Here is an 18,939-nt window from a genome sequence, read left to right as displayed (position 1 = left end):
CCGTTTTGGAAACTACACCCCCCACAGAACATATCAAGGGATATGTTTCACAGATTTTATTAACATTGTGAAACTACTTTTTTTCCAATAAACCGTCAATTTAGTCCAAAAAAAATTATTTTTATAAGAGGATAAAGGAGAAAATTCTCTCCAAAGTTTGTTCCACAATTTCTCCTGAACACGGCAATACCTCATTTGTGGTTATAAACTGCTGTATGGGAACATGGGGGGGCTCAGAATAGAAAGAGCGCTATTTGGCCTTTGGAGGGCAGATTTGACTGGATTAGTGTAAGGATTGGAGTCAGGGTCAGGCAGTGCAAAGTGACAGAGCTGGGAAAGCAACACTGTGCAACTAATGACAAAAGGGGTCGTAGGCCCTGCAGCTATAACTATGCTGTAGATCTGAGATTAAACAGACCAATGCACTTCCTAATTGAAGTGCACCTGCCACGACTCCTACGCTACTGTCCAGGCGGCTAGAGTCAGGGAAGAGGAGGCCCTGAAAGAGCTAGGGGCTGGAGTAACGAGGGTGACCCCTAAGCAGAAAGCACAGTGTAAAAATGCAATGCAAAACCAAAGACAAAATAGCATGGAACAAGGGAGGACAAGTCCCAGCAAAAACACAGAAGAGAAGGCGAGGTCGGACGAGCAAGAGGTCAAGCCAGGAGATACGAATAAAGTACAAAATCAGAAGACAAGGAATAGTCAAAGAGACGACCGAGTCGAGGAGTTGACATGATTATTTAGTGCAAATTCAGCCATGGGCAAATATTCACTCCATTTATCTTGGCAATCAGACACAAAACACCTCAAGTACTGTTCCAAAGATTGATTCAATCTCTCTGTTTGACCGTTAGTCTCTGGGTGGAAGGCTGAGGAGAAAGAAAGAGAGACTCCCAACCTGTTACAAAAGGCTTTCCAAAACCTGGAGACAAACTGTACGCCCCTGTCCGACACCACATTTGAAGGAATACCATGCAGACGTAAAATGTGATGGATAAACAACCAGGCCAACAATTTAGCTGAAGGCAATTTTTTCAAGGCAATAAAGTGGGACATCTTGGAAAAACGATCTACTACAACCCAAATTACCGATTTCCCTTTAGAGGACGGGAGATCGGTAATAAAATCCATGGAGATGTGTGACCAGGGTCTATTGGGTAGCGGGAGTGGATGTAAAAGACCCGCTGGAAGTTGAAGGGGCACCTTAGATCTGGCACAGGTCTCGCAAGAATGAACAAAATTTTTTACATCTCGTTGCCAAGATGGCCACCAATACGTACGTGATAATAGATTCCCAGTATCAGCAATGCCTGGATGACCTGCCAGAACAGAGGAGTGGATCTCCTCTAAGAGCTCCAAGCGGAGGTGGCTAGGAACAAACAATTTACCTGGTGGTAGCGCACTAGGGGCAGCATCCTGAGTGTTGAGAATACGGGTTTCAAGATCCGAGGTCAAAACTGCCACTACCACCCCAGGAGCAAGTATATTTTCAGGTTCCCCATCAGAACTACCACTAAGACCAAAACTTCTGGACAAGGCATCCGCCTTAGTATTCTTTGAGCCGGGATGGTAAGTAATTACAAAGTGGAACCTAGCGAAAAATAGAGCCCACCTGGCTTGACGGGGATTTAATCTTTTTGCCTTGTCTAAAGAGGTCAAGCCAGGAGATACGAATAAAGTACAAAATCAGAAGACAAGGAATAGTCAAATACAAGTCGGGTATACAAAAACCAATAAACAGACTGAAAGACACACAGACTGGATATCTGACAGAGCAGGAGACCAGGAAACACTAAGTGAATGGCTGGCAAGGATCCATGCCTGGGTGAGGTTTAAATAGCAGCAGAGAAAACACCTGATGGCTAATGGCATGGAGACTGAGAGCAAGGAAAAGATTTAACCCTTAATCACCTAAGCACAACCAATAGAACTCCTAACACGTCTCCCGGGGGGGGGGGGGCGCCGCGCAGCAAGGAGACCGCGGCGACTCCGTATCCTGACAATTAGATGTTGGGTGCCATGTCGCATTAGCAGAGCCCCTAAAGTACCAATACAGTGGAAACCCCTCAACAGTGACCCCATTTTGAAAACTATAGCTGTAACATCTCTGCCTGTTCGGGCCTCTGCGCCACCCTCTGCTCGCGTGCTGCAGTTTGATAATCTGCTTAAAGTTTTTAGTTGCACTGTGTGAACTCAGCTCTAGTTCTGTGATTGCATTTGCACCACACCCGTCTTCTGCCAATGGTGCCTCTGTCCATTAAGTGTTTGATTTTGTCTTGCCTGTGATTGACAGCTTTCCTTCCTATCAGGTTCAGGGCGGGTTCTTCCTCCCCTATTTAGTCTTGGCTCACAGTCACACTGGTGCCGGTTATTGCCTCTTGCTTGCTGGTATCTCTTGCTGTTTAATTACTTGTATTCTGATCCTTGACCTCTGGCTTCCCTACTGATTATTCTTTTGGACTCTGATTTGGCACTGCATCGCTCTACTGTTACCGAACCCTGGCTAGCTGACCTCCCTTTGTTGTTGTTCGTCTTGTCTGCGTTTTGTGTTTCAAGTATTCAGGGAGGGACTGTCTTCGTGGTTGTCGCCTATTACCTAGGATAGGGTCTGGCAATAGGAAGGGAAAGTGGGGGGGCTACAGCTTAGGGCTCACTGTCCCTTGTGCCCCTTCCTCCAGGGTTCACCAGCAGCTTCTGGGGAATTATCATCTGGCTATTCCCTAACAGAATAACCGGCCCGAAAAAACCTACATCCCTTGTTTCCCTACACATATGCATGGATCCTATTCAGTGCCTTGCAGCAAAGTTGGAGGGATTGACAGGCCTGGTAGCTGAGCTAGCAAAACAGATTCAGACCCTAACTGAGGCTGCTGCACCATCCCCAGCTGTTTCTTCCCTTCCTAGGGTTAAGATGCTACTCCCGGATCGTTTCTCAGGGGACCGTGAAAAATTTGAGACGTTCAGAGAGTCTTGTCGCTTGTATTTTTGGATTAATCCACATGTGACTCAGGCCCAAATGGTGGGAGTGGTTATATCTCTTTTACAGGGGGACCCACAAGCTTTGGCCCTTAAACTCCTTCCTGAGGCTGAGGAGTGGGTTGATGTGGAAAAAATTTTTAAGTCCCTGGTCTCTATTTATGCTGAGCCAGACCACATTGCGCTTGCGGAATCTCAACTCCTCACCATGCGGCAGGGAAAACGCTCTGCAGAGGAGTATTGCTCTGAGTTCCGTAAGTACAGTGTAACCACAGGTTGGTGTGAGTCAGCGCTAAAAGCTCACTTTAAACAAGGGCTATGTGATCGTGTTAAGGAGCTCTGGGTTGGTCACCCAGATCCCCCGACTCTTGAGAAGGCCATGACTTTGGCGGTCCGTATTGACCGTAAGATCTGAGAAAATTTAAAAGAGAGAGTAGGGCCTGTTGCCTCCAAGTTTTCTGTCTCTTCCTCTCTCTCTCCTGAAAAACTCACCTTTCCTCCCATCACTTCTGGTGAGGAACCCATGCAACTGGGAGCTGTGGACGCCAAGACACGACGAGAACATTGTCTCAGGAATAACCTGTGCCTGTACTGTGGTTCCTCTGGTCATGTCATCCGAGACTGCTCTATCAGACCCCTGACACCAGCGAAAAAACTTCAGTGCCTGAGTGGTAATCAGAAGAACCACTCAGGCAACCAGGTATTTGGGGGGAATTACAATAGGATGTTGTTATCTGTGTCTCTGTCCTCTGGGGACAGATGTTTCTGGCAAGGCCCTAGTTGACTCTGGGTCTGCAGCTAACTTTATTAAATATTCAGTTGTTGCATCTTTGGGCATTGAGCTTTTGCCACTTGACACACCTATGTCTGTTACTGGAGCGGATTCTACTCCACTGGCCAGGGGTAAAGTCAGTTTTAAAACCCCCTTGATCTCTTTGCAAGTGGGTTCTACACATTCAGAGGTCATAAGCCTTTTTGTTATGGAGAATCTCTCTGCTGATGTTATTTTGGGGTTCCCCTGGCTGAAGCTCCATAACCCTATTTTTGATTGGGGTAAAAAGGAGTTGGTGGAGTGGGGAGATCAGTGCTCATCCCACTGTATTGCTTTACATTCTGTAGATTGTGTCAGTGAGGAGAAGGTCTCAGCTACTAAAAGTTGGGAACGCCCCTCCGGTATTAAAACCTGGTGGTATCAGAAACGCCAGGTGAATAAAAAATGTTTGCCTGGTTCTCAAGCATCTGTGGTTCAAGCAGAACCAAAATACAAGGCAGGGAAAACTCAGAATCCCTCTAGAACTGGTTTGTCTGGTGAGGGTCCGGTGCCCCCTCATAAAAGGGGGGGGACTGTAACATCTCTGCCTGTTCGGGCCTCTGCGCCACCCTCTGCTCGCGTGCTGCGGTGCAGGAGGCGTGTGCATTTTGATAATCTGCTGAAAGTTTTTACTTGCACTGTGTGAACACGGCTCTAGTTCTGTGATTGCATTTGCACCACACCTGTCTTCTGCCAATGTTGCCTCTGTCCATTAAGTGTATGATTTTGTCTTGCCTGTGATTGACAGCTTTGCTTCCTATCAGGTTCAGGGCGGGTTCTTCCTCCCCTATTTAGTCTTGGCTCACAGTCACACTGGTGCCGGTTATTGCCTCTTGCTTGCTGGTATCTCTTGCTGTTTAATTACTTGTATTCTGATCCTTGACCTCTGGCTTCCCTACTGATTATTCTTTTGGACTCTGATTTGGCACTGCATCACTCTACTGTTACCGAACCCTGGCTAGCTGACCTCCCTTTGTTGTGGTTCGTCTTGTCTGCGTTTTGTGTTTCACGTATTCAGGGAGGGACTGTCTTTGTGGTTGTCACCCATTACCTAGGATAGGGTCTGGCAATAGGAAGGGAAAGAGGGGGGCTTCAGCTTAGGGCTCACTGTCCCTTGTGCCCCTTCCTCCAGGGTTCACCAGCAGCTTCTGGGGAATTATCATCTTGCTATTCCCTAACTATAGCCCTCACAGAACAAATCAAGGGATATAATGAGCAGTTTGACCCTACAGCTGTTTCACAGATTTTATTAACACTGGGACATTAAAATGAAAAATTTGTTGTTTGTTTTTTTTCAATAAACCGTCAATTTAGTCCAAATTTTTTTTTATTTTTACAAGAGGATAAGGGAGAAAAAGCTCCCCAAAGTTTGTTACACAATTTCTCCTGAACGCAGCAATACCCCATATGTGGTCATAATCTGCTGTATGGGAACATGGTGGGACTTGGAATGGAAAGAGGGCAGATTTTGCAGAAATAGTTTTCAGGTGCCACGTCGCATTTGCAGAGCCCTAAAGTATCAATACAATGGAAACCCCTCAAAAGTGACCCCATTTAGAAACTACACCCGTCAAGGAATGAATCAAGGGGTATTATCATTTTGAGCCTAAGAGTGTTTAATGTACAATGTAAAAATTAAAATTTTTAAAGAAATATACAATTTTTCTACCCAATATGCTGCACTCGGTTTGTGTCATCAGAGACCTGCACTCTTAAAACTATTTGGTGGGCTATTCCGGGTAGATAGAAGTTATATATGTGGGTGTAAACTGCTGTTTGGGCACACAGCAGAGCTCAGAAGGGAAGGAGTTTGGCGCTTTTTAGCTTTTGGTGTACAGATTTAGAGGGGTTTCCTGACGCCATGTTGTTTTTGCAGAGCCCTAGAGAAGCCAGTAAATTGGAATTCCCCAAGAAGTGACCACATTTTGTAGGGGAAATTTTAGATTCTCTACAAATGTCCAATAACCAACAATCTAAATCAGCTGTCCAAAAGCACATACTGCTTCTTCACATCTCTGCCCTGTTGTGTGTCCAAATGGCAGTTTAGGCCCACATGTATGACACTGGTGTACCCAGGATAATGTTCTTACTATCATTTGTGGGTATAAACTGATGTTTGGGCACAGGAGGGAAGCAGCACTAAATTTAGTTTTTGGAGCACAGTTTGGTTTCTGGACATTATGCCACTTTTGAAGAGCCCCTGAATTGACAGTAAGATAGAACCTGCACACACCTAACCCTACTTTGGACACCACACCCCTCAAGGGATGCATCAAGTGTGGTAGTGAGCATTTTTAAACTTTGAATGTGACATTAATTTCATTTCCAGAAATGAATGCACATCTGACAATAAAAAGAGAAAATTGTAAGTTTTCCAGAGATATGTCATTTCAGTGCCTGATATGTTGTACCCAGCTTATGTCAGCAGAGACACAAAATCCAAAAACTGTTAAGTGAATATCCCAGCCATTTGGAACATTCATCTCTGATACAAGCCGGGTATAACATATTACACACTGAAATGACGTATTCCTGAAAAAATTGTCATTTTCATCTTCCAACATGAGCTGCGTATTCATTTCTGGAAAATTAATTAAAGTAACACTTGGGGGTTAAATATGCTCACTGTACAGCTAAAACCCGCTTCCGATGGTGTCCGAGGCATTCAGTATCAGTAACAAACACTTAAAGGGGCTCCATCAGCAAAATCAGGCTGCTAGAGCCCGATATATGCGTGCATAGCCTTAAAAAAGGCTATTCAGGCACCGTAAAAGTTATATTACACTACCCCCCAGTTTTAAAATAATAACCTAAAAAAGAATGTGTTCTACTTACCGAACGTGCACCCTGGGCGGGCATTCAGGGTGTGTCTTCATCTTCATCCCCATCTCTTCTTCCGCCAATGTCTTCCGGTCCCGTCTTCCTCCAGCGCTCACGAACGGACAGTGAAAGCCTGGGCGCTTGCGCAGTAGCCGTAGTAGATGCCGCGTGCTACTGCGCATGCGCCCAGGCCGTTTTTTAACATCAGTGTCCGCGAGCGAGCACTGGAAGAAGAAGGGACTGGAGGACATCGGAGGAAGAAGAGGCGGGGATGAAGATGAAGACAAACCCTGAATGCCCGCCCAGCGTGCACGATCCGTAAGTAGAGCACATTCTTTTTTAGGTTATTATTTTAAAACGGGGGGGGGGGGGGTAGTTTAATATAACTTTTACGGTGCCTGAATAGCCTTTTTAAAGGCTATTCACGCAAATATGGGGCTCTATCAGCATGATTTTGCTGATAGAGCCCCTTTAAGGTGCTGCGGCCACTATTGATCACGGTATCTTAAGGGTTAAACAGCGATGATCAGTGCTATCACTGTCCCTACTGTTGCAACAGGAGTCTGGTTCGCAGATACAGCTGGGCTCCCACTGTGATCGTACGAGTTCTGATTCTGAGCCCGCTCAATCACCATCACGTATGTGTATGTGGAGATGTATTAACTATTCACATTCTCACTCATACCTGTACATGAGAAGAAATGAAAGGGTTAAAGTAAAATAAATAAATCTAAAAAACAGTGAATGTAAATTCCTTCTTTATACATAGACGGATCAATGACTTCAGGTTGACAATCCACTTAAAATCTGCTCCTCCACAGCAGTATGAATTCTCTGATGTCTAACAAGAACTGATTTCTGAGCAAAACATTTCCTACATACTGGGCATGAATATGGCTTCTCTCCTGTGTGAGTTCTTTGATGTTTAACAGGTTCTGTTTTAAAGATAAAACATTTCCCACATTCTGGACATGAATATGGCTTCTCTCCTGTGTGAATTATTTGATGCCTAGCAAGGTCTGATTTATAAGTAAAACATTTTACCACATTGTAGGCACGACTATGGCTTCTCCCCTGTGTGAATTATTTGATGCTTAACAAGTTCTGTTTTAGAGATAAAACATTTCCCACATTGTGGGCATGAATATGTTTTCTCTCCTGTGTGAATCTTTTGATGTTCAACAAGATGTGATTTCCGAGCAAAACATTTCCCACACTCTGAGCATGAATATGGCTTCTCCCCTGTGTGAATTCTTTGATGTCTGACAAGATCTGATTTCTGAATAAAACTTTTCCCACATTCTGGACATGAATATGTCTTCTCCCCAGTGTGAGTTCTTTGATGTTTAACAAGTTCTGTTTTAGAGATAAAACATTTCCCACATTCTGGGCATAAATTTGGCTTCTCTCCTGTGTGAATTCTTTGATGATTAACAAGGTTTGATTTATAGGTAAAACTTTTCTTACATTCTGGACATGAATATGGCTTCTCTCCTGTGTGAATTATTTGATGCCTAACAAGGTCTGATTTATAAGTAAAACATTTCCCACATTGTGGGCATGAATATGGTTTCTCTCCTGTGTGAATCTTTTGATGTTCAACAAGATGTGATTTCCGAGCAAAACATTTCCCACACTCTGAGCATGAATTTCGCTTCTCTCCTGTGTGAATTCTTTGATGATTAACAAGGTTTGATTTATAGGTAAAACTTTTCTTACATTCTGGACATGAATATGGCTTCTCCCCTGTGTGAATTATTTGATGCTCAACAAGGTCTGATTTAAAAGTAAAACATTTTCCACATTCTGGGCATGAATATAGCTTCTCCCCTGTGTGAGTTCTCTGATGTATAACATCCCTTCTGAAGTTTTCATTTTGCTTAACAGGTTGTGATGAATTAGGAGAAAGATCTTTCTCCTGAGGGGATGGGAGTATATCTGGGGTAAAGACATGCTCTTCATATGGATCTTGTGTGATAACATGATCCTCTGCTTTATAATCTGTAGATATCAGATGTCCCTCTGAGCTCCTGGTACAGTCATCTGACAAGAAGAAAACTGATGTTACTATTATTGTATAACATAACCTTATAAGTATATTCCCCACTGAGCTGCCGCTGCCTGAGATGCTTCAGACCTTGTGAAGAAGTGATGTCAGTGGCACAGGCAGCAAACGACGGCAGCGCGGCCTACTTCATTAGTATTCACTGTGCTGGGAAGAATATGCAAATCTGACTTCCATGATGTAATTAGGATGCCAGTGCCTCAAGTATGCACACCTAATCCTCTCACCTCTGCAAGATCAGTCCTCACTGCGCCAAGCTGATGAGATGCAAATACATAGAAACAGCTGTCCTTGGCTGAGAAGATGTATCTGGTATAATCCCAACATCATTGCAAACAAAGGCCTCTGAGAAGGTCGGCATGATGTTAAAGGGAGCGCCCTCTACAGGTTTGTTTGACTGAGACCCTGTCTTCTTAATTCATCATGGAAGATAGACTTGCACATTCTCAGTCAGCGCCCTCTATTGGTCTGCCTACTTGAGACACTGGCATCCTAATTACATCATGGAAGTCAGATTTGCATATTCTTCCCATGAGACGGAGGTCAGTGATAGTGAATAGTAATGAAGCGGGGCAGGAGACGCCAGCACTACTCTGGTCACTGTAGAGGTGAACACAATCCCTGGCTGCTTAAATATGGCCACTTATGTGGAATAATACTGTAAGTTGCCATAAATCTTACTGTATTACACCCCATACACACAATACAATCCAAACCACATCTGCTGGATTTCCCAGCCTGAACTCACCGCGGATCTGCTGTCCCATACAGTATGTAGTAGGGTCTGTGGAGTCACAAGGAAGCAGGGACTCCTAGCGTCTTAGATCACTAAGATACGGGGAGTCCTGGTGTGTGGACAGAGTTCGGGCTGGGAAATGTGACTGATGTACAGACCAGATCTTCTAGTCCGGATTCCATAGTGTGATTGGGGTCTAAGGTGAGGTTTACACAGTGACATTTGGAGAAGCTGCTTCAGGAATTCAGAAGAATGGAGGATTATATAGATAATCTGTTTTCCCTTAGTCCAAACAGCAGCACAACACGTGGGGTATTCCTGTCCCCGTGTGCTGTTAGGACAGGTGAAAATTTTAATTAAACTAACAGATTCCCCTATAAGAGGCCGGAGAAACCTCCCCCCCCCCCCTCCCCGTGTTAGTTATAACGTATAATAACAATATATACAAGTATTGGACTAAGGGAAAACGGATTATCTACATAATCCTCCATTCCCCCTACGTCCAACAGCAGCACAAGATTGGGGAACTAGCGAGTATAATCCCCTAGGGAGGGACCTCTTGGCATGTAGATGATAAGACCGAATGGCCAAATGCAACTGCCTCTGAACTGCGTCAGTCCAATCTATAATGTCTTGCAAACGTTAAGTGGGAAATCAAGTGGCTGCTGAGCAAATTTGGTGAAAGGAGAGAGAACGTCTATCGGAACGTTGATACTGCCCTAGTGGAATGGGCACTAACAAACTCAGGGACTGGTGTTAACCAACAGATTCTACGGTCTCCTGAAAGAAGAAGTTCAGTCCAGATAAATTCGGAGGGCCCTTACCAGGTCTAAAGAATATAACCTCGGGGAAACCCCACACCCCGGTGAGATGAGGGAAGACGTCCTGATTGAGGGACCACTCGCCTGATGTCATGAGGCCTCTGCTCAGCCGATCCGACAGGACATTCAGGCGTCCCTTTATATGAACTGCTGTCAAATGAGATAAGTTCCTTTCTGCCCAGGAGAAGATCTGGTTCGTTACTTGGAGAAGGGAGGGAGATCTGGGTCCCCCACCTGTCCACACACAGGGCAGAAAAAAAAAACACAGGGGGGAGGTCTCTCCAGCCTCTTATAGGGGAATCTGTTAGTTTAATTAAAATTTCCACCTGTCTTAACAGCACACAGGGGCAGGAATAACCCAATCTTGTGCTGCTGTTGGACGTAGGCGGAATAATTTTTCTGCTTTACCAAATCAGCCCCCGAATCTCCATCAGATTCCTTACTGGCCAGGCCGGATTTTCCACCTCCCATTTATTTCCATAGAGCTCTGAGGTGGAATCTGCCTGAAGATTGAGCAGGAGGATTATTTTTCCGCTACCTGAAATAATCTGCTATATAATTCTGGTAAATTCTTTCCCTTCACGAGGACTGACAGCCGGTGAGGAAGAAATTTGCCTCGTTCACATCGATGTCAAGTCCATATTCCTGCTGTCCGTTCTATTCTATACTACATTTATTACCCCCTATAGCGGTATCACATTTATATTCAGGTATTATTAGTATTTTACCTGAATCGGGGAACAACAAATAGTCTAAACAATGTCTGAATAGAATCAGTGACCCTTCTGTGCTTTATATAGTGGTGACTCCTCACCTGGGTGGGTCCCTGTAGGAATGTCCTCCTCACACTCCTCATCACCACTCACATAGGGCTCTTCCTTTATTATCACACGTATAACATTAATGTCGCTCACATCTTTATCCTGATGGAAAATCTGGGAAACAAATAATGTAAAAGTCACCGGACAAATGGGGAAGTCACAGAGAATGTTCTAGATCATTAATCCGCATGAAGATGAAAGATGTCCTGACAGTAGCTGCAGGTCTGTGAGAAGCCGGATAAACATATTAGATGGCGGCTCAATGACACCGCCCATGTATATAACCATATAATACTGCTGGATACAACAAGACTAACCACAAGGACTTCACAGCCCGTCTACACATCATAGGGAATATCTCCATCTACCTGATCATCATCCTGTGGAAGAAGAGGACTGGGACATCTCTCCGGTGTTGTCCTCTTACTGGATCTACCTGTAGGAAACACAGACAGGGACTGAATTCATTCTGTACATACAAATAATGGAAGTCCATGTATATATAGTCATGTCTATTACCTGCTGATGTGAGGGGCTGCTGGTCCTCCATCTTCACCTCCTTGTACAGATCCTTGTGTCCTTCTAAATACTCCCACTCCTCCATGGAGAAATAGACAGCGACATCCTGACACCTTATAGGAACCTGACAACACAATGATACAGTCATCACCCCGACCCCTCCAGTTACTGTATAATGTCCCAGCATTCCCAGCAGTGTCACCTCTCCAGTCAGCAGCTCCAGCATCTTGTGGGTGAGTTCTAGGATCTTCTGTGCATTGATCTCCTCCTGTATCAGGGGGTGAGGTGGAGGCCCTGGGAATGGGCTCAGGGTTCCTCCATATCCTTCATACACAGGAGCCTGACAGCACCCACTAGAGGTCTTCTTCACTACTGTGTAATCCTGGTTATGGGGAGACACATTAATAAATCTCACTACATACATGTCCAGAGTCCATCACCTCTCCAGTCATATCATCTGTTATTACTAGAGATAAGAATGATGTCATGATGACATCATCAGAATCTCTCACCTCTCCAGTAAGCTGGTAGATGATCTCTAGGGTGAGATTTAATAGACTTTCCGCCATCTTGTTCCTGTCTCTTTCCATCCTTGATGAATCAATCAGGAATATTCTCTTCTATAGAAGATACTGAAAGAATTCTATATTGTAGGAACCTGAATGGAGAGAAGATGAGACAATGTAATCACTACACGGAATCCCATGGAATAAATAGAAGAGTTGAGTCCCATTATTATCACCACCTCCTACTTCTGACGTCGGCAGCGTGTAGCTCAGGAAGGGAGTGACTTGTTGTGGGCCGGCTTGGTGGGTATATAAGGTGTGTGATAGGCTGAACAGAATCTCATTGGGAGTATTTGACCAGCCTCAAGCGTACTGGCTGAGGGGTGTTCAGTGCTCCCCGGGGTGTTGCAACACAAATTGGATGTGGAAGAACCAAAACCTGATGCGGAACAGCCCAGGAGGCTCCAGCAGCTCTAGTAGAATGAGCCGTGCTACCCACTAGGACATTATAGTGTGTGGGGGCCACTGAATGTATGAGAAGGGCTGAGAGCGAGCACTTACCTCCTTGGGTACAGCAGCCGTCTGCTCACAGGACCTGAGATGATGTCACCTGTGTGGGAGGAGTCACAGAATCACATGACCAGATATTAGAAGTCACTGCAGAGCTATCTGTGTGTGACATGTATGAAGCAAAGCTGTGTGTGTGTGACGTGTATGTAGCAGAGCTGTGTGTGTGATGTGTATGTAACAGAGCTGAGTGTGTGACGTGTATGTAGCAGAGCTGTGTGTGTGTGATGTGTATGTAGCAGAGCTGTGTTTGACGTGTATGTAGCAGAGCTGTGTGTGTGTGTGTGTATGTAACAGAGCTGAGTGTGTGACGTGTATGTAGCAGAGCTGTGTGTGTGTATGTAGCAGAGCTGAGTGTGTGACGTGTATGTAGCAGAGCTGTGTGTGTGATGTGTATGTAGCAGAGCTGTGTGTGTATGTAGCAGAGCTGAGTGTGTGACGTGTATGTAGCAGAGCTGTGTGTGTGATGTGTATGTAGCAGAGCTGTGTGTGTGTGTATGTAGCAGAGCTGAGTGTGTGATGTGTATGTAGCAGAGCTGTGTGTGTGTGTATGTAGCAGAGCTGTGTTTGACGTGTATGTAGCAGAGCTGTGTGTGTGTGACGTGTATGTAGCAGAGCTGAGTGTGTGATGTGTATGTAGCAGAGCTGTGTGTGTGATGTGTATGTATCACAGCTGTGTGTGTGTGATGTAGCAGAGCTGTGTGTGTGACGTGTATGTAGCAGAGCTGTGTGTGTGACGTGTATGTAGCAGAGCTGTGTGTGTGACGTGTATGTAGCAGAGCTGTGTGTGTGATGTGTATGTAGCAGAGCTGTGTGTGTGATGTAGCAGAGCTGTGTGTGTGATGTGTATGTAGCAGAGCTGTGTGTGTGATGTGTATGTAGCACAGCTGTGTGTGATGTGTAGGTAGCAAAGTATACAAATTATTGATGCACTGGTATCATACCCCTGCCTTACTTCATTCTCTCAACCCAAGTATTTCTCCCCACTGTTGGCGTTGTGGGGTGGGGGTTGGCACCTTGTATCACATTTTCTGGGAATGCCCGGGGATTCTCCCTTTCTGGTTGGAGGTTAAGTCCCTTACGGACGCTTTGTTTATTTGTGGGGTTCCGCTAGATCCTCTTACATACCTCCTGAATCTTCCACCTATACATCTTGGCAAACAGTCTTCTAAATTGTTTCGGTACTTATTTGTTATCCTACTACATTCTAGCCTCATCGCGGTACGGAGGCTCTGTGGTGACTATGACGACTGAGGAGGCTCTGTGGTGACTATGACGACTGATTTTCGGTCATTAGAGGTGACCATAGCGACCAATCAGCTTGCTGCTTTCACTTTCCCTCATGAGTATTATCTGTAATCTGGTTGCCTTGGGCAACAGGTGGGAATATGTGTAAGTCTTGCACTGACTCACACGCGTTCACTCCCTGCGGAGGGGGGGGGGTTGTACTTATTCGTGCCCAGAATGGAATGAAATGAAGATATGGGATTTACCTGGTACGGAGGAGGCCGCAGTACAGCTTTTCCAGAGGAAAGGGTCATTGTCGTTAGAGAGGAGATGCGGCAACGGTTATCAAATGAACTTGAGATTTAACACCTCCGGCGCCCGGTGGATTTGCGCGAAGACCAAGTGCCGTACAAGTTACGGGTTGAGGTCGGGTAATTGGTTCGAGGGATCCCGCCTTACTTTCGTCACGATCCTCCGTTTCACTTACTGCTGGTGTAAGGATCTGACGTCAGTTGCCTTGTGCGAGGAACAACTACTGTTGATTGGAACAACTACGTGAGGCAGGCATGTGCGGTGGAACTAGCGAGCCGTTCCGTAAACCAGGTAGGCGGCGCAAATAAGGTAGTCGAGGTCGACGAGAGCGTCTTCACAAAGAGGAAAAACAACGTTGGCAGAGTACTACCTCAGCAATGGGTGTTTGGTGGAATATGCAGGGAGACGAAAGAGTGTTTCCTGGAATTGGTGCCGGACAGAAGTGCCTCTACCCTGACATCAGTCATTAGGAAACACGTGGCCCCGGACTCCATACTACATTCCGACTGCTGGAAGGGATACGACACCGAGGCCCTCCGGCAAGCCGGCTACCGACATACCACTCTCAACCATTTGCGGAATTTCGTCGATCCTGAGACGGGTACGCACACGCAGACCGTCTAAAGGATGTGGTGTTTGGCGAAGTGGAGAAATAAGAGGCACCGGGGCACAGCCAGGCACCACCTACAATCATACCTGGTGGAATTCATGTGGCGACAGGTCCACGCCGGAGAAGACATGCTGAACTGTTTACTGGTGACAATCGCTACGCACTGGCCGCCACAGCTAACACCCGTCACGCACGGATAACGAATAAACACAACGAAGTATTGGAATGTAGTAGGATAACAAATAAAATGTAGTAGGATAACGAATAAATACCATTGTTTCTTTGTTTATGCACTGCAGCTAAGGCGCTTATTGCGCATCTCTCCTCCTTCCTGCCTGGACCTCATTGCCTAGGTAAAAGACGTGCGCAGTTTGGAGAATCTGACGGCCTCACTTAACCACACCATTGAGGCTTTCCAGGCTATATGGTCACCCTGGGACGTGTATTGTACTTTGACCCCCCCCCCCCCCTTTTCAGCTTCCCCCCTCTTTCATATTCATGTTTTTGGTTTTTGTGCTCTGTATGCTTTGCTGTTTTGTATATTTCAAAACATTTTTCAATAAAAATTACAGTTTAAAAAAAAATATGAACTTCAGGCCTGAGGAAAGGTGTCCTCGGCCCGAAACATTGCTTATTGATCATGTACTGAAGCTCTATGATTTTGTGAAGTTACAGTGCGGCTTCTTGTCATACATGGAGTCTGATATGTTGTAATAAAATACACAAGCTCAAAGAAATCATTTGCAGCGCTGTCCATCCTTTTCCTAAGAACATGACAGATATGAATGACACAACCTGAAACCAACCCTCTGGAAGATCACATGGTAAAGTCATGTGTCCTACTTGCCTGATATGGAAAAGCTTATAAAAGATAAGAAATAAAAAAACACACAAATCACAAAAAACAAGTCAAACAAGGTATCAACAATAACTGGTGCCTGTGGGGGGAGAACAAAAGATGGCAGGTGGGTGGTAGCGATGAACATACGGGAGACACGTAAACCATAGCAGAGTCAAATACTCAATTCAGGAACAAGAACAAAGACAAACAAACAGCATGTCAATACAGAAAAGAAAGAAACAAAATGGGGGGAAATAGAAAATCAAATTACACAGAGGGGAAGACAGTCTGGAATTCAGTAGAATATTAAGAGCCGCGTCTGCTGGTGGGCTCTACAGCGTTGTTTCAATTCTGTGAGCAAATTTTCTATGCTCGGGGCGTTGGGGATTGCCACAATCTAAGGATAACGGTTCTCGCCGCTACTAATAGGAAACCCAGTAGCTTGTGGTTATAATTGTTAAACTTACAGGGGAAGATAGAGAGGAGCAGGGTCATCTTCCAAAGCAATGCCAGTGACCATCTGAATAATATGAGAGGCCAAAAGGTGGCTTAGGAGTGTAGATCCCCTCCAGATGTGCACCATTGTGTCCCAGGCGGTGTTACAGCGGAAGGGTAAACCTCATGAAGGACAGAAGGGAACCTGTACCATCGGGAGAGGATCTTATAGTTTGTTTCCTGTGCCTTGCAAGATATAGAGAACTTATGGCACGCCTGGAGAGCCAAAGTTCATGTGTCTGCCAAGAACAAGACCCCAATTCCCTTTCCTACCCGTGAAATCTGGTAGTCGGAATCCTCCATGAGCATGCCATAGCTAATCGAGATAGTATGATTTGGAGCATTAGGTGAAAAGCACAGACGCTCAAAAGGCAGTAATGCCCTGTGAAGATTATGTGACGTCCTAAAAGTAATATAAAAATGGGAAAGCTGGGTATTCTGCAAGTGAGAGGCAATGGAGTCAGGGTCTAGGCCCGTAGCGAGTAACTCACAGTGGGGAAGGAGACCAATATAACCCGATGGAATCTTAGGGTAGGTTGACCCACAGTGGAAATTCCGGGTTGCCCAAGACTAGGGTCATAGGACCATCATTACGGAGTCAAGAATTCGAGCTGTGACTGCGGCCATGAAGTAACTAGAGCAACCAGGGACCACCAAACTCTCCCCCTTTCCCGTGTGGGCCTAACAATAGTACTTCTCACGATTTGCAGACCGGCCGTATTTGAGCCTTTATCGAGACCAAACCAAAACCCCCGTCCCCTCTACTAAACCCCTTGTGTGTGATCTTCACATAAATACGGACCAAGTTACCTTTGAATGGGTGGGGTCGGCCACAGCTTTATTAAATATATATTATCTGACATAAGCAGTAACCCCTGTTCCCCTCCTCCTCATCGAACGTTGTGGTGTGTGCCCCCCGGTGGGGCACGTCGCTGGTACTCTACATCTCTGAGAAAGAGGGCCAAGGTCCTGCTACTATGCCACCGGATCTCGGTATAAGCCTACAACGAGGTCCGACCCCCCCTAGCAGGAACAGCGCCCTTTCTATGCCACCTTGAATCCCCGAAAGAAAAAAGTCCAACCCAGCTCTGGCCGGGATTCAAAAGGAAGTTCCCCGCCCAGCGCTGCCCTGGATAATCCTGTGGGCGGCCACGCCCCCCTCCCCGGGCCACCAATGAATGGGAAAATCCCCCCTTGAGGGGAAGGGCATAGGTCACACAGCCGCTCAATATCCGGCTGGCTTATACAACCAGCCGGCTTACAGGAGCTTTGATGTCCAGATAAACCTAGTGAAAATTTTCGGGAATGTGGCTAGGAAATGCTTAGGTAATATTATGGGGACAGATTGAAAGAGGTAGAGAAGGCGGGGGAGTACATTCATCTTCAGTAGGTTGGTGCGACCTAGCCAGGAAAAACCTTTGGTATCCCAGTGAGCAAGATCTGTCTGGAGAGTGCGCAGAATCGGGAGGAAGTTCAGCGAGTACGTACCAGATAAGATAGTAGGAAGCTGCACACCCAGGTCCCAGGGATTTGATCACATTTGAGGACCATGTAAAGGGAAAGGCGGATCGGAGATTACTGAGTACAGACATAGGTAATGAAACCCTGGGGGCGGGGCTTTTGGAAGATTAATTTTATAATTACTACAGGACATCATCTGCACATGCTCAGATTATTAAATGCAGATCATGGACACGGAGACCGTGGATATCTGGGTTATCCCTAATTGTCACAGCATGTAGCATTGGGGATAGGGGACAGCCTTGCCGGGTACTGCTATGAATAGTGAAAGGGGAAGAGAGTATACCATCAACTCAGAGCGAATATGGGTGAGCATTGTGGGGCAATACTTATCTGTATAAGGGTGTCCTCCAGGAACCTCCAGTCAACTCTATCAAAAGTTTTCACCGCATCCAGAGAAAGCAGCATCATAGGAGTCCGAGAACACTGAGTGTGATGGATCGCGGAGAAGGCCATTACTGTATTATCTCGGGCTTCCATATAAGGGACAAATCCCACCTGATCAAGATTTATAGGATCCTCCATGTGTTGACTCAATCGGTTGGCTATCAATTTGGCATAGAGCTTCGCATCAGGTGTTGATTAGGGAAATCGGCCATTAACTAGGGCAGAGCAGGTGATCCTTACCCGCCTTGGGAATAACCGTGATGTGTGGATAGAGGAAGGACGGGGGAGGGGAGGAAGGAGTGGGATGACTTGGAGTTTTCATCGGTTGCCTTTTCGGGTACACAAAAGTGTCTGATGGCCTTTTATTCCCATTTTGTTGTTGATTTTCAGTTCTTTTTGAGACCTTTTCCTTGTATGCTAAATATCAGGATCATTTTAAGCTCCAGATGTGGAGGTAACAATTATATTTTAGGAGTTTGTTCTGTTAAGATATAGGAAAGTTTTTAATTTTACTTTATTTTGGATTATTTAACATTTTTCTGTAGGGGCAGATTCAGTGATTGGTGAGACTTTATTGGTAAAAATACGTACTTTTTATGCTTAAAAAGTTGCAACATCTTAGAATTTCTGCTGTAATAGTAGAAGTTCAGCGGCCCATTCCACTGCATACAGGGGGTTCCTGGGGATGTCATTGGTATGGGAAATCAATTTGGCCCTGAAATACTCTTAAACCCCTTGCCAACATCTGCTGTTATAGTACGGAATGAGATTCAGAACCGCCGTAGCAGTAGAGGAAGCTGCCACAGGGCCCGGGACATTAGGGGCCTGGTGACAGCCGCTACCGCTGCTAACATTATATTCGGGGGTCTTTTCGGACCCCCGAGAATAATGATCGGCGGCC

General features: G+C 45.6%; 1 protein-coding gene across 1 annotated transcript in view; it reads right to left on the bottom strand.

The window, feature by feature from the left end:
- The window catches only part of LOC142194060 (uncharacterized), a 36,967-nt gene extending 18,607 nt beyond the window's left edge, over positions 1-18,360 (bottom strand). Inside the window, exons 1-6 of the mRNA XM_075263109.1 lie at positions 18,279-18,360; positions 18,010-18,196; positions 16,404-16,533; positions 16,239-16,310; positions 16,103-16,155; positions 7,672-8,739 (exon numbers count right to left, since the gene is read on the bottom strand). Of these exons, the coding sequence (XP_075119210.1) occupies positions 7,672-8,739; positions 16,103-16,155; positions 16,239-16,310; positions 16,404-16,533; positions 18,010-18,196; positions 18,279-18,360 (1,592 nt within the window). The remainder of the gene's footprint in view (positions 1-7,671; positions 8,740-16,102; positions 16,156-16,238; positions 16,311-16,403; positions 16,534-18,009; positions 18,197-18,278) is intronic.
- Positions 18,361-18,939: the final 579 nt, after the last annotated feature.

The sequence above is a fragment of the Leptodactylus fuscus genome, chromosome 1 (assembly GCF_031893055.1).
Source record: "Leptodactylus fuscus isolate aLepFus1 chromosome 1, aLepFus1.hap2, whole genome shotgun sequence".
Taxonomy (NCBI): domain Eukaryota; kingdom Metazoa; phylum Chordata; class Amphibia; order Anura; family Leptodactylidae; genus Leptodactylus; species Leptodactylus fuscus.
This window is presented reverse-complemented; position numbering and strand designations above follow the sequence as displayed.